The sequence below is a fragment of the Condylura cristata genome, unplaced genomic scaffold (genome assembly GCF_000260355.1).
Source record: "Condylura cristata isolate star-nosed mole 26May11 unplaced genomic scaffold, ConCri1.0 scaffold00003, whole genome shotgun sequence".
NCBI lineage: Eukaryota > Metazoa > Chordata > Mammalia > Eulipotyphla > Talpidae > Condylura > Condylura cristata.
This window is the reverse complement of record NW_004567104.1, coordinates 20244189-20260382: the sequence shown is the minus strand read 5'-3', so window position 1 is coordinate 20260382 and position 16194 is coordinate 20244189. Positions and strand designations below refer to the sequence as shown.

The 16194-nt window shown below is 45.9% G+C and overlaps 1 protein-coding gene across 1 annotated transcript; it reads right to left on the bottom strand.

Annotated features, from left to right (window-relative positions):
* Nucleotides 1-1609: 1609 nt before the first annotated feature.
* On the bottom strand, nt 1610-11595 carry PSMD2 (proteasome (prosome, macropain) 26S subunit, non-ATPase, 2). The gene is made up of 21 exons (XM_004675047.2): nt 11320-11595; nt 10815-10871; nt 10307-10471; nt 8528-8649; nt 8120-8344; nt 7713-7871; nt 7432-7576; nt 7235-7295; nt 6864-7010; nt 6601-6707; nt 6299-6426; nt 6012-6099; nt 4686-4848; nt 4464-4565; nt 4134-4279; nt 3832-3915; nt 3153-3321; nt 2968-3062; nt 2639-2765; nt 2097-2215; nt 1610-1946 (listed from the first exon to the last, which is right to left on the bottom strand). The coding sequence occupies exons 1-21, from the start codon at nt 11452-11454 to the stop codon at nt 1764-1766; spliced, it is 2727 nt and encodes a 908-aa protein (XP_004675104.1). The 5' UTR covers nt 11455-11595; the 3' UTR covers nt 1610-1763.
* Between the last annotated feature and the right edge of the window lie 4599 nt (nt 11596-16194).

The window sequence follows — 16194 nt, the reverse complement described above, 5'->3', positions numbered from 1 at the left end:
CCCCTTCCAGTCCAGGGAAGCAGACAAATACCCATTCTAAGTTTGAATGACCAAATGTGAATGGTTGAGTCACTATGAAAATTTTACTCTAAAGCACTAGTAATTGCTTTAGGAGAAAATTATCCTTTAATGTTGTTTTGCAGTTTATACACATTACTAACTTATTTTAGCATCAACACCACTGGCAAGAAGGTAAAACAATTATATCCCTGTTACATAGGTGATAATAGACTCATCAGACGCAGTGAATTACTCAAGTTCATAGAGGGTCCCATTAAAGGGGTTTCATAGGTCTGTTGACTCCCAAGTACTTCCATCTTTTATACAGATTTTATATAGGCTGCCAGATGCTGATAAGGATGACGAGACTCTCAATCCAAAGTTGGCATTTTTCTCGTTAGCCAAGACTTTGGACTACAGTAGGGTTTCACAAGGGTCCAAAGCTAGAGACAGACTTAAAAATGACTAAGGTTATGGACTTTGCAATCCCCACCATTTATCACATTTACCAAAATACAGGAATGACATCTCTCAATTATGAGGTCTCAGATATATACGTCTTTCAACATTTATAGAAGACCTATAAAGTACCAGTCACCGGCCTTCCTGGTGGCACAAGGAGTTAAGTCTCAGCACTGTGAAGCAATCCACAGCCATTGTAGCACGAGTCCAGTCCCCGGGCAGGAAGCTGACCCACATGGCCCAGCAGAACTCTCCTGTCTTGCCCACTGCTCCCCTCAACAGTGTTATTTCAGAATTATCTGCCTATCCTGTTCCCCACTATGACTCTGATCAATCCTCTAACCCCCCCTCCCCACCTCTGGCCTGTATTCCAGCTCTTATATGCATAAATAAATCTTAAAAAATAAGTACCAGTAATTTCACATGTTAATCCCCCATTTTAGTGTTGGATAAGTGCTTGCTGTGATTATTTAGCAGGGCCACATGTTCACTGCATTCATGGAGATCCAGACCTTAATTGGCAGTGTAGCTATAGCCATACCAGTTCCAGCAGGAAGGAGCACTGCAGATCCCATGATTACATTCCAGGAAGGAAGCCATCCCCCCTCATTGCTATACTAAGAGGAAGGTAGGTCAAGCTTTCTTGTACCCTTCTACAAGGAAAACCAGTAGACATGAACACAATCCAATCTCATCAACAGCAGCCTCCCAAGAGGGACAGGGGATCAGAGGAGGTTAAGATGCCCCTTTCATTCCGCAGCACAGAAGTCCAGTTGAAAGTGGTGCTGACTCTGCTGCCTTAGAGCAGGGCTCCTTAGGCCAAAGTCAGGAAGTAATGGACCCTGAGGTGCGTGTGCACAACAGGGGGAGGCAGGATGGGGCTGTGCATGTCTAGGAGCCTCAGGGCATCGCAACATGTGAATGGAAGGTTATCTTAAGAGTTCCTACAAAAACTTCTCAAGGACTCATGTCCCAAAACATGAACCACTGTTTTAAGATTAGGAAGGAAGAGAGAAAAGGGGCTTAGTTCTTTCCATTCAGGGCAGACTCTGCTAGCCTTGACTCAAAATTATTACCAGTTCCTCTATATCCATTCCCCACCCACTCTAGGCTCCAGCCACAACACTACACAAAACAGACAAAGAGGGACCTCAGGGATAAAGGTCTTTATTGAACAACATTTCCTTACTTAGTAACAAAAGAATAAGAGGTAACAATTTCCCCAAAGACCTGGAGCAGTGTCTACCCCTGGCAGCTGGAAGGATGGCCCCCCCGACATACCAGCTGCAGCTCAGAGCCCTTTAGAGGTCATAGTTGGGGTTCTTTCGAAGGATAACAAAACCTTCCAAAATGGGAGTGACAGGAAGAAACTCCTCAGTGGCCAATTCTGCCCGCTCCCCATGAGCCAACAGCACTGGCGTTGTGTGTGTCTGAAACCCTGTGATGGTCTTAGGCTTGCCGGCCTGGCCCACCACATCCACCGCCTGTAGGGTAAGAAAATTGAGATGAAGGAACTCTGGATGGGAGTATAGCAGCATAACCCGGTGCCCCTTCCAGTCCAGGGAAGCAGACAAATACCCACTCTCCAAGTTCAAAAATACAACCTGAGCCCTCTCCACTCCTCAATTCCTCACCTGGCCCACACGGACAGACACTGGCAAGGGCCGCAGCTCCTCATCGAATGTAACCAGCATGCGGGGCTGCATGGCAGCCACCAAACCATACAATACGTAGTGTGATTTGCCTAGGATGACTGAAAGAACACAGGTCATAGTCAGCATCATCAGAGCAGCTAAGCTGTGGTACCCACTCTAGTCCTAACTCTGACCTGCTAAGTTGAACCCTGATTTCTCTCCTTATATTCCATTCACAAACCAGGAATGCCCCTCCTGACCATGCCCACAGCCCCTGGGCTTGGTAACTACCTCTCCCCAGTCATCCAGGAGCAGAAACTGGACTCAGATTTTCAACCTCAAAAGAAAATAAAATCTCTTTGTGCCAATTCAAAAGTACAGGAGACAAAAGCCTAGTGAGGCCCAGCTCATGCCCAAGAAACCTCAAGAACCCAGTACGGTAGAGACAACTCAGAGGCATTCTCTTAAATCACCACAGTGGCTCTGATAAGGGTGGAGATGAGGACCAGGTGCTCCAGGTAAGATTCCCAACGGAAACTCACTGTTGCGGACATCCAGGAAAGAGACAAGCACAGTGAGCAGCCCAGCCACAGCCACTTGACTCATAAGCTGCCGGTCACTATGGTAGGGGCAGAGGGTGAGTGTGCCCTTCCCTAAATGCGTCAGGCCCTGGAAAAAACAGACAAAAGGGGAAGTGGAGAGTCCTCTCTGAAAAGACATCACCTAACCTGGGGACGTGGAAATCCCACAACTTGCTCACATCCTCCCTCCAGGTTGACCTCAAGGTCCCCTTCATGTCACTCAGTGTCTCCCCACCACCACCACAGATGTTCCCCCGACACACACTATGGAGACAGGTTCTGTTCTTTACCTGTGCCAAGCGCACCATGAAAAGATTGTTGGGGTCCTTGGCATGGTACTGAGCTAACTGGCGCAGCATCGCAGCCAGACGAGCATTATTGGTACCTGGAAATGTTCAGCGTTACAGAGGCTTGTAAAGGGACCTCAAACCTTCTTCTTCCAAGTTGTTGAGACCTTTTACTGACCAACACTTACCACTGCCCACCATGCCCATGGCAAAGATGGAGTTGTAGGAAACTTCTGGGTCAGCATCATGAGAGAATTTGCTTAAGGTATCGAGGATGTTGAGTCGTGGATTTGAAACAGAGATTAGAGCCAGTGCTAAAGGCACAGCCCGTCGGAGTGTAGGCTCCCCATATCTCAGCTGGTAATAATAAAAAAAAAAGGTTATCACAAAAAGCAGCATAAATAAGTTGCTATACAAACAGACCGACGGATAAGAGGGGCCTTACTCAACTACTATAGAAAGGAACCCAGCACAGCAAAAAGATCACACATCCATCAAGGAAACCCATCTGGGGCCCTCCCTGGTGGCACAACGGGTTAAAGCACAGCACTGTGAAACACTCCACAGCCACTGCAGCACGAGTTCAATCCCCAGCCTGGCAGGTGACCCACAAGGCGCAGCAGACCTCTCCTGTCCTGCCCGCTGCTCCCCTCCAAAGTGTATTTCAGCCAATCTGCCTGTTGTGCTCCCCATTCTGTCTCTGGTGGATCCTCTCACCCCCTGCACCTCTGGCCTGCACCCTAGTTCTTGTATGCATACATAAATAAATCTTTACAAAAAAAAAAAGAAAACCCATCAGGAGTCTCCACTGGGAGAACTCCAGGTATCAAAACCAGCATATTTCCAATTTCTTCACATGATACTCACCAAGTGGCCAAAGGTGCGCAGTGCCATCTCTGCACCTATCTCCTCTCCCATAGCAATAAGAGCAATCCCCAACACAGCCACTCCCTGCAATGAACAGGCAGCACAATCCAGTGAGCTCAGGGAACAAAAAACCTTCCCCTTACTCAAGTTCCATCTAAGAAGAAAAAACTGCATGGAAAGTACCCAGACTCATGCTATTTCAACACAAAGCAATGCCCAAAGGGACATAAAGAAAGCTCTGCTCTCCTGCACAGCTATCTTTTCTCAGGTCCTCATCCAGCATGCACGGCTGCCCACAGAACCTGATGTGCTCCCATGTCGGCAGGGGCTTCTTTCTTGTCTTTGTCCTTCTTCTCCTTCTTGTCTTTGTCTTCCTCCTTTTCCTTGGAGTCGAAGTGTTCGCTACAAATGTGGAGCAGTTGCTGTACCTTCAGGACATTCCCAGAGCCTGGGGGCAGGATATAAAAGTAAAAACAGGGTAGAATAAGTAGGTACCAAAGAAAAGCTTACTCTGGAAACAGAAGAGAATGACTCTATTAAAGCTCAGAATGAGAAAGAGAAACAATCTAAATGAAGGTCATCAAGAGAGAAGTGCAGAGTCCCTGCGGAAACACAATGAAAAAGAGACAGACCTGCATAGGCACACACATCTACCAGTGTGTTGGCAAAACTGCGGAATGGTTCTGACACGACTTCCAGTGCAGCCAGGATTGCTTCAATGGCCTCACCCTTTCCTACAGGACAAATCCAAGGGGTCAGAGGACACTTGCTTTCGTCCAATAGTCTGACACACAAACCCTCTGTTGTATCCAGTTACTGCCCATCTTTTCCCTAAATGGACAGCCATTCCCTACCCAGGTGGTTGAGGCCCAGTCCAAGGGGAAGCCAACGGGCGTAAGTATCCTTGAGCTCAGTCTCTGACTTCTCCATGATCGTCTGAAGAATAGTGGAAGTGACATCTCCATTGCAGGACCCCACCGCTATCATTCCACAGGCTAAGGCTGTCACACCTGCCACCTGAAGTAACAAAATCAGTATTATGCATAGTTGTCAAAATACTTATTTACCTATCTTGATTCTAAATAATCAATTCCCAAGTCCACTGTAAGGTACTCTCTCTCACTAATCTAGGTAACATTTCCTGCCTCACCACAGGTCAAAATAACAAGAGCAGGTCCTCCCTGGTGGTGCAGCGGGTTCAAGCGCAACACTGCAAGCTAGCTGCAGCCACTTCATTATCAGTTCGACCCCCGGCCCCAGAGGTGATTCACATGGCACAGCAGACCTCTCCTGTCTCACCCGCTGCTCCCCTCAGCAGTGCACTTCGTTCATCTGCCTGTTCTCTGCCCCCCGACTGTCTCTAGGAAATCCTCTCACAGCTCCTGCACCTCTGGCCTATACCCCAGTTCTGTATGCACAAATAAATAAATCTTTAAAAAACATAAAAATAAAAAAATAACAAAAGCAGCAACCATTTCACCAAATGCTTACTAGGTTTTAGCCACTAAGTTATTTTACAAACTATAAACATTTAATCCTCACAATCCCAAGCAACAAGCCCTGCGTTTGTCTTCATTTATTGATGACAAAAATGAAGCATAAAGAAACCGAGTTATTTTATGATCCTGACTGACATCCTAGTACCACTTGTTAACAGGATGGATGGTATCTAACAATGTATTGGCCAATAAATTTCTATTTCTCTAAATGTCTTTGTAAATAAATGTTTTTCTATCCCTCCTCTCAAAAAAAAAAAAAAGAGGTAAGTCATGTATCTAAGACCATATAGTTTACAAGCAGAGGTTGTAGGATTTGAACTAAGATTTTCCTAACTACATGTTTGGCCACACCATTATATTTACTCATCACTAAAACTCTGCACAAGTAAAAAAAAAATTTAAGGTTGGCTGATGACTGAAATGCTGAGTGAAAATCACCTAGCGCAACCTGGGTTAAGTTATTCCCTACTCTAATTTGGGCACTTTTTCATGAATCCCAAGGGACTGGACTCAATGCCAGAATGTTATTAGCTCCTTTGGTCTTAAGATCACCTGAAACATAAAACCCCAATTCCAAGAGATTTCACAGAAATGCTATTTCCCCCACTCTTCTTTTTTCACCACCACAAAGAATGGAAGGATACAAGTCTCCTCCCCAAAATGGTAACAGCTACTACTCACCTCCATACTGGACTTGGAATCTCCCATCACAGGCAGCAGCAGTGTTAGAACATCCTCGCGATTAGAGCCAGCATAGGCCAATCCTAGTCTGTAAATGCCAACAGAGGCAGTTGCCCAAAGATATGACATGGAAGGGTCAAGAAGAGAATTGGTTATTCATCGTTACAGCAGTCACCAAAAGCCAAATACTCAGTAAGTATAGTGGTAGTTCTAGGTGAAAGGGGCCCAGTTCCTGTTTTCCCATAGCTTACAGACAAGGCACTACTACAAGAACTAAGAAGCCTTACCCAAAGATGGAACCAAGTCTCATAGTGTTGCTGTTGTGGAGAACATAGTCTGAGAGCAGTGCCAGAGCTGGATCACACTCATTCCGGACCCCCGAGTTCACGATGCCACAGGCCAGGAGGGCTCCTGACTACAAAATGCAAACAGATTTTTCTTACAAGATACTCCATCTTCTTTACCACAAGGGATGCAACATAAAACTCACAGTACCGTCCAACTTAACTGCAGTTAAAAACCAGTGCAAGGGAAGCCCTCTGGAAGGAAAGATGTTCCCATCAGTGGACTTGATGTAGTCCAGACCAACCTTGATATAGTCCTCAGATGAGTACAGGTATTTGTCAATCTGGGTGAGGCCACCATCCACATCCCACAGCAGAATCATGCCAAGGGATGCAGCTGCGCTCAACATTCCTACACCAAGGAAAAATCTATCAGTCTTCAATGCCCTATCCTGAGAAAACCACTAACAAGCTGCACCAGAGACTCCTCTGTCAGCTAAGTTATGAACCTAGGAAGACAAGACTGACTAAAGCAACACAAAAATAAGATAGGAACGGAATTATATACCATGGTCTTTGTTCTTGTAGAGCCATTTGTTGCCATCATCAGTCAGCAGCTTGTCCTGGCCAAAGGCTGCATTCACAAAGCCATTCACAAAAGAGGAGGCCAGGTTCATGCGGGCCGAGTCCACCTGAGAGCCACTGCCCCCAAACCCTGCAGAAAAAAGAAAGGAAGTCGGGCGTAGAGTAGGGCAAGAAAGGAACCCAGCATGGCAGCTGGTTCTGATCTGGCCCCTTAGGGTCCCCATCTGTGCCCCCAACAGTGACCTGAAGAAAGGGTACTATGGGATAAAAATATTGGGCCAAAACCATCATTCCAAAATCAAGGGGCATAATTGAAATCCTACAGTCCCTGCATACACAGAGATGGATACTCACGGTTGTTCTCTAGGTGGGTTTTATAGATGTCGTCAGGTACCTTGGGCTCCATGATGTCCAGCTGAAGAGAAGTCAGAGGGTCACCAGTGCTCACCCCCACTTCCCCTAGCTGTCCCTTCTGCTATCCCACTGAATGGTCAGGGAAGTGAAATGCCAGGTAGAATCACAGCTAAGAAGTTTTGATGGTAAAGTCTCACCTCCCGAGCTAAAGCCAAGAAGTTGCTATTGAGCTGCACATTGGACATGATCTCTGTCAGGTCCTCATATTCCTCCACATCTTCACTCAGCTCAAGAAACACCCCATGCCGGCCAAGCATGAACGCCATCTGTTTTTGTACTACCCTGTGAGAGAGAGCCATGACATCTGCTAAGCCTCCACTCACGGAGGGCACTGAAAAGCCCCTTGGTCTCAAGCTCTTCATGCAAACACCCCATCCATGAGCTTTTGACTTCCCCAGCCAACTTATCCCCAACATACACATCCTTGCAGGAGGTGAAGATGTCTTCTACCAGTTCCATGTCGTTGAGCATCAACGCCAACCTTAGAGCTTCAGGGAAGCGACTGAACTTTCGGAACACACCCAAGGCACAACGCAGTAGGGCAGAGTTCTCAGGTTCAGGCACATAATTTACACAACTAGAAAGGTAAAAATAATGAAGTAATTAGACTGTTCCAAACGTTCACTTACCCAAAATAAGTATTGAACACATACCATATACCAGGCACTACACTAGCTGCTGAAACTAATAAAAACCTCAAGAAGCTCACAGACATCAATAGATTAACTATAGTCTGCTGCTTCCTTTGAAGCAGGTACTGAGACAATAGTCACAACTGAGAGAAGTGGGTAGGCCTGATATATATTCCCTATCATGCTCACTCACCTGGTAAGATAAAGGCAGACCTTTGCATATGCATTCTCATCGATGTCCTTCTCCAGCATATCCACTTGCTCAATTTCCATGAGTAGATCACATGCCTCGTGCTCAGCATTGTGGGCCATGTTGTAGGGGACAATCTCCTTTACCAGGGTCAACAGTGGCTCCCGCTGTGTCTTCTCCGCATCATCCAGCTCCTGCCACTCCTTAGCCACCTCTCCTGCCAGATGCCTACAAATAGGACCAGACATTTGGAGGAGCACAACTTCATGGGAAACATTTCCCTATGGGTCAAGGAATTCAGGGTCTGGAAAATGCAATATTGTGGCCCAGCAAGACAGACAGTACTCTAAGCCAGAACTCAAGAATTCTATTACAGAAGTCTCTTCAAATCCCAACAAGAAAAGAACTTACCTAACATACTCATGACCCCATGATGCCAATTCCTCCTGGGAACCCACTAGCCGATACTTGAGGCACTCACGCTCTCCACTCATGGTCATGGCCAAAACAGAGATGATGTCAGCAGCAAAACGCTATAAAGAAACCAGCCCTATTAAGTCAAACCCAGGGTAAGCAGGAGTGTGACATGAAATCAAAACCACTGTCACTAACCCCAAAACTAAATGTTAACTAAACACCAGTTGCTATACCAAAAATTTGTATGTTACCTAAGCTATACCCCATGACAACCAAAGGTAAGTGTTGCTATCCCCCTTTTAAACCAACACAGGTGAAGGGAAGAAAGAATAATAAGAAACTTTTAATTTTATACCAACTGAAATATCAAACTATTAAAGGTTTTGAGCAGGAAAGACTCATAGCTTATAAAGATCTCCATAGCTGTGCACAAGCTGTGCACAAAAGGTCAAGGACAAAAGGGAAAAGGTCAGTTAGGAGGCTACTGCAATAGTACACACAGGTGAGAGTCAAAGATTTCTGGAATAGGTAAAGAAATGACTGAATTGGGGGTTTATTTTAAAGATAAAACAAATGAATATCCTTAAGATTTAAAGGGAAGATAAAAATTAAAGTTAGACCCAAGTTAAAAGTAAACTAGAATAAAGGAGAATACAACCAAGATGAAAAACGTACAAGATGAAGAATGACATAAATATACGCATATAAAACATTTTTAAAAACCAGGGCCCTCCCTGGTAGCACAACGGGTTAAAGCACAGCACTATGAAGCTATCTGCAGCCACTATAGCACAGGTTCGATCCCTTGCCATGGAGGTGACCCACATTGGCATGGCAGACTTCTCCTGACTCAGCTGCCGCTCCCCTCAGCAGTGTACTTCATCAATCTGCCTGTTCTTTTTTTACTATTTATTTATTTATGCATACAAAACTGTGGTACAGGCCAGAGGTGAAGGGGTGGTGAAAGGATTCACCAGAGACAGAGTGGGGAGCAGAACAAGCAGATCAACAAAGTACAATGCTGAAGGAAACAATGGGCAAGAGGGCAAGACAGGAGAGATCTGCTAAGCCAGGTAACATATAAATTTCTAGTACAGCACTTCTGGGCCAGGGACTGAAGTTGTGCTGAAGCAGCAGCAGCTGGCTTCACAGTGCTGTGCTTTAATCCACTGGGCCTTAATCTGCCTATTCGGTTCTCCACTCTGTCTCTGTACCCTAGTTCTGTATGCATAAATAAATAAATCTTTTTTTTTTAAAGATTTATTTATTTATTTGTGCATACAGAACTGGGGTACAGGCCAGAGGCTCAGGGGCGGTGAGAGGCTTCACCAGAGACAGAGTGGGGAGCAGAACAGGCAGATCGACGAAGTACACTGCTGAGGGAAGCAGCAGGCGGGTCAGGAGAGGTCTGGCTCGCCATGTGGTCTCCTCCGGGGCAGGCAGCAGGCGGGAATCGAACTCATGCGGAAGTGGCTTCATATTCTCAGTGCTGTGCTTTAACCCGCTGCGCCACCAGGGAGGGCCAATAAATCTTTTTTTTTAAAGTCACAATAATGAAACCCCATGATCCAACACAATTGACAAAAAACAGCATCTTCTGAAAATTCGATCCTACTGTTAGCTCACATGTGAGTATTTTGACTATATAAGTGCTGTTCACTGAGCTTCGAGCTCAAGTATCTTGGGTTTCCTCTGACTCATCAAGAACCCCCAATGGTCTGATGAAAAAGTAGTCTGTAACTAAACCTCCAGCAGTTTCTGAAATAGTTTTACCTTATTCTCTCCAGGGGCCATGTTCTCATAGATTTCCTTCAGTTTGCCATAGTGTGGACGCAGAAATTTGAGAGGCTTGGGAACTGAAGTCATGGATGTTGTAGAAGAACGAATCTGCCTTCGCAGTTCCTCCAGGGCTGGTCTGTACAGAGATGTGTCTTTCTCCTGATCAGGAGATGTTAAGGTCAGACAAAAAGGAGTCAATCCCTCTCTATTCATCATACAGAGGTATGTAACTAAAACTAGAAAATAACTGTGTCTATTCAATCGTGACGACCCAATTCCCTGCACACTGTCTGATACAAAGACAAATGACCCCAATAAGAGTTCAAGAACAGTTTATCCACCAGAAGCTGTAACATCTTTCAACTATCTTTGACAACTAGCCTTTTCAAAACACTGACTCTAAAATACAGCCCTGCTTTCCCAATATACCTCACACAGCGATTCTTACCCCAGAATAGAATAGAGCGAGTATGTGCCCACTCCTGATAACATCCTGACTCACCCCCAGTCGTTCCACGAGCATCTCCAATTCATCCTGAAGTTGTTTGTCCTCCTCAGACTGTTGGGTTGAAGGGAAGATGTTCGTCAAGACAAAAAAAAAAAAATCCCAAACACATCCTCCTCCCACTCACTCTGTGACAAGCAGGGGGTGAACCTGCATCCTCAAGAGGGACCATGTGGACGAGGAAAGAGAGCAAGAGCAGGAAAGGGGAAACCCTGTGGGAAGGCAAGCTTAAATGCGACTGTTAAAAGTGGGGGTGACAATGTCCTGCCAGGGTCCACCTAAGGACGCAGTCGGCAGCGGTAAAGGCTGGTGAGAGCGGCGGAGGTGACAGCACGGAAGGGAGAATCAGTGGGCAGCAAGGTGGGAGCCAGAAGCCCCCAGGGTCGCCCCACTCTCCCCCTCGCCGGCGTGGGTATGCAGTCGGCAGTCCGGCCCGAGGCCTGTGGAGCCGCCGTGACTCAGCCCTCCGCCTCCCTCGCCGGCTCTCAGGGTCGCGCCTCACCAGTTCCTGCTCTTTGTCCTTGTCCCCGGGATCCCGCCGCTCCTTGCCGCTCGATTTCTCGTCTCCCCCGCTGGGGACCGACGCTGGGGGTTGCTGGGGTTGCACCGGCGCCTTGTCCCGGCCGCCTTCCTCCATCTCGGCCGCCACTGCCGGTGGGCTGCGCGCGCACCGCTCGCACCGCCCCGTTTCCCAGAGGGCCTCGCGCGCGCAGGCAGGGCGCCCCGCCTCCAGCAAAGCCGGGCAGCGACCGGAAACGGCGGGCGACCCGCCCCCCTCCGCGACCTGGGAGTCGCGGACTCCGACCCCGCCCTCGGCAGCCGCTGGAAACTACAAACCCCAACATCCCGCGCCGCTGAGAGGCGGTCCCGGCTCGCGACCCGAGCGAGGTCTGGGGTTCGGTGTTCTTCCTTCTGTAGACAAGCGGGCTGCGAGCCAAGATACCGCCCATAGATTTCTTCACGGCAGTGTGAGTGATACCGACAATTACACCTCAGCTGGCTGTGTGACGGGACAGACGGATGAGAATCTGGAAATCCGGGACGCTTGAATAGCGTCTGAGTAAAGTGTGTAATTTATTTCTAACCGGACAGCACTGTGAAACATTATTAACCTTGTAACATCATTTCTGATGGCGTGTGCTCTCTTAAGGTGAGGATCTGCCTAGCGTCCTAACACCTGCAGAGCCAGTTGGAGTAAAAATTAATTAAATGAAATTCTATGTTCAGATGCTTAAATCTGGAGCTAAAAGCGGAAGACAAGGTCTTTGGCCTCAGTCTTTTGGTGGTCCTTTGCTTGTTATCACTTGGAAGGGGAGATGACACTTTATATCAGGGCTGATTTTAAACGATACATATGCAACATTTAGAGTTTGATGGGATTGTATCTATCTTGCAAAGGAAATCATAGGTATGTGGGAATCAGCTTTTACCTTGATACAAAGTTTTACTATTTCAGGCAGCCCTACATACTTACTTCTTCTGTTTGGGCTATGTGTATGTATCTAGAAGGAGAAAAATGAGACTATAAATATGTATCTAGAAGGTGAAAAATAACTCTTTTCCACTTCATCTGGTGGGAGCACAACACGATTTAGCCTCAAGTCTTATTTTATGGACTGAGGCAATAAAAGAATGCAAAATGTTTTTTCTTAATTAGCAGTTTCATTCAGTTATCACTGAATCAATGTGGGCCAAATATTTGCATAGATATAAGTGCAAGAGTTTGAATTCCATTTCAAACTTTGTTGCTCTTTTTCCACTTAATTGTTGGCTTCTGGGGACTATCATCCATTTCCATTGCCAATAAGTCCCCTACTCCTGGTTTGCTGACAGAAACTGGGCAGTCATCTCTGTTCTTCCTCTTCTGTTTCTTCCACCAAGATGTCCACACATTGTCATGCTTTCCTAAGTCAACAATGGAGACTCCCCCCCCCCATAAATCTCCCCTTTATCTGTGACTTCCACGTATCAGATCTTAGAGTTTGCATTTTATACCCGTCAGTTCCCTAACAGTACCTTAAAGGAAATGGTCCTGTAAAGGGTGGTGGTATGGCTTAAAGCACAGCTTATTAACTGTTGGCAACTCCAGAAGAAGAGTACGTGAATTTTTGTTGCACTGTAGTTCAACTTTTTTGTAGATTTGGGATATTTCAAAATAAAAAGTTGGGGGTGGATGAGAGAGTGACAGATCTGGTGTTTAAAACCAAAATATGCCCTTCACCAGCTGTGATATCTGGGCAAGCTTCCTAACCTCTTAGCCTGATTTCTACCCTGTGAAATGTAAATAATAAAGTATCTCCCTTGCTACTTCTTATGAAAATGAAATAAGACCATGCATATAAATCACTTAGCTTTAGATGCCTGGGTGCCTGGCAACTCAAGAGGCAGCAGCTGTCACTTTTCCAACTTCCTCAATCTGCAGAGCTGAGGTAAATGTTTGTCCCCTGCTCTTCATTTCCAAGCACTCAAGCCCTGAAATCTCTTTAGCCAAATGCAAATTCAGGGCTCTCTGATAACATTGATATCCTGCCTAAAGCTTCATTTCCATCAAATTGCCCTCCAAGAAAACTCTCCTTTCTACCATATGACCAAGTTCCCATTGCTCTCCAATTATTCTATTCCATCACCTACTACCTCCACTGCCTTCCTTCAAATTGCATCCACAAGCCTGCCATACTGCCCCCAAAAGCATGGCCTGCACAATAGAGATTAATACAGTTTGTGGATTATTCTAGTTTTCTCAGAACCATTCAACCCCAAAGCATCACTTTCATAATACCTGATGTGTTCCTGACTAGACTCTACATTGCACTGTTTCCAGTGGGTTGCTACTTTGTGTGATAATCTTGTTGGATTTCACTGTGCTCTTGTCTCTTAACTCCCAGGACTGACAGCTGATGTTAAAATTCTCTTTTTCATACCTATGTTAGAATTTCTCTTCTCTACCTCTTCTCTACCCTTCGTGTCTACTTCCTCTGCATTCTAAACATTTCACCATTTCTGAACATGCTCTGTCTTTTCAAGGTAATCAGTCTCTCCAAATAGCTGTCCCTTCTGAGAGGAATGCCCTTCCTTGTTTTCAGCTAGCAAAATCTCCCATTCGCTGCCTCCCAGCTTAATGTCACCTGTCTAAGAAACTTTTCCTATTCTATCCTTCAGATTATTTATTCCCTATGCTCCTATCCAGTTTGAAACATACCACTCCCTCCATAGACTCAGCTTTAGGCATTAGGAAATGTGTCACACTCATCTGTGTGTTCCTAGCACTTGATCCAAGGCTTGGATTATGATAGTTCTTGCTAAATACTTGTTTCATGAATAAATGACTTTGCCTGGGTCTTCAGTTCATTTTTGTATATAAGAATAGTCCATCAGGGACTTTTCACAGCCCAGAGCTGAGCACTGGGAAACGGTTAGGATTCCCCATTTGTGCGTCGTGCCAAACCCACTGAAGTCATCCTTATGTTCTGTTCAACCTGATATTGAAGGCTTATATTACCTTTATTTTGCATGGGACGTAGTCAAACTTCCCCACTGCACGCCATAGAATATGGTTGAGTGGCCCTCTCTGGTGGCACAGCAGGTTGGAGCACAGCACTAGGAAGCTAAGGCCACTTCAGCATGAGTTCGATCCCCACCCTGGAGGTGACCATGTGGCATGGCAAACCTCTCTCCTGGCCTGCCCGCTGCTCCCCTCAGCAGTGTACTTCATCGGTCAACCTGTTCTGCTCCCCACTCTGTCTCTGGTGAATTCTCTCACTGCCCCTACACCTCTGGCCTGTACCCCAGTTCTGTATATGCATAAATAAATAAATCTTTAAAAAAAAAAGAATATGGCTGAGCACCTTACCAGTAACTGCTCTTATGTGTCCACACAGAAGCACCATCTTTATTCCGCTTCACCTTACCATGCCAGCACACATCACAGACACTATTCATCAGCTTAGCAAGACTACAAAAGGTGAAGGTTACACATGTCACCTGATGTTCACCTCGCCTCTGGAACCAAGCACCTGCAGAGTGTTCAGCAAACAGGTGCTACCTGGCTTAACTTCAGCTCAACATGTGCTTAGTTTTCCTGCAACTGCTTGGTTGCTGCAAGCGCCTGGTTCCAGGGGAAGCAGGTAGCATGGAAATGTACCTTGAAAGCACAGTGAAATTACCCAGGAGACACGTCTGTTCCAGTTCAAATTCTGTCATAACCAGAAGACTAAATGGTGATGATTAAGAGTATCCAAGTTCCAAATCTGAAAATCTGATTTCTGAAACTGACTTTAATGCAATCTTTATCTGACACTTGTAAAAAAGGGACAACGAAGTACGTGCAGAAATTTAGTGAGATGATGTTTTTAAAGTGCTTAGTGCCGACCTAAGCAAATAGGGACTCAGTAATTAAGAACTAATAATTATTAGTAATAGAGGTGTACACTTTGTCCTTTTTGAAAATACAGAATTGTAATATCACAGTGGTCAGCTGATTGGCATCCTAACGCCTCTGAAATCAGATGTCAAGAGGCAGGCAAGGTTTTATGCTTCCAAGTCCCTCTCCTTGGTCATCATGTTCTTTGCTATGGTGAATCTCATCCTCTGGGTAAGATCCAAACTTCACAAGTAATTTCTTAACATTCCTTTGGGTTTTGGAATTTGCTAAACCCATGAGTTCACTTCCTAAATCATTAAGATGAACCCATCCAACCTACTCACTTCACAGGCTGCTAATAATACTGAGACCTGGAGAGGAGATGAGCCAGCTAATGGGTGGCAGAGCTGAAGCCAGAGCCAGGCTCCCGGCTGTAGTGGCATGCCTTTTTGCAGTATATGTTGCCATGCCCTCCACAAGTTGCCTCTCAGAAGTTCAAGCCATCCTTTCCCTTGGTCTTGGAGTTTCTGAGGCCACTGTGTTTCTTTCTGCATAGGTGGCTACTTTCTTCTCTTGATTAGCAGTCAGCACTTCATAGTAACATGACAAGGGCATTCACACAGCTCTTTATGGGGACAGTCTGCTGCTAGGGCAGGCTACAGACTGTTGACACAGCTTGTGCTGTTGCCCAGGGACCCGGGACCCAGAGTCAATCACTGCCAAAGAGTCACTCTTACCTTTCCAGACTCCACAAGCCCACCCTACTTATTATACCTTAGGGAGCACTGAATTTTAAAGAGATTGAGACTGGACTCCTTCCTCTGGTTTACTCTGGTCCTCATCTCCCAGATGAAGAAACTGAGGCTTTGGGCTTTAAGAACAGGCTGAAATTCATACAGCTCTCAGAACTTCCAGATCTCTGATCACAATGAAGCAGTGAAGTTGGGTGGGATTAAATATGTAAAACAGAAACTAGAGCACTCATAAAAGATGGTTTCTATGGGGATTAGATGGGCT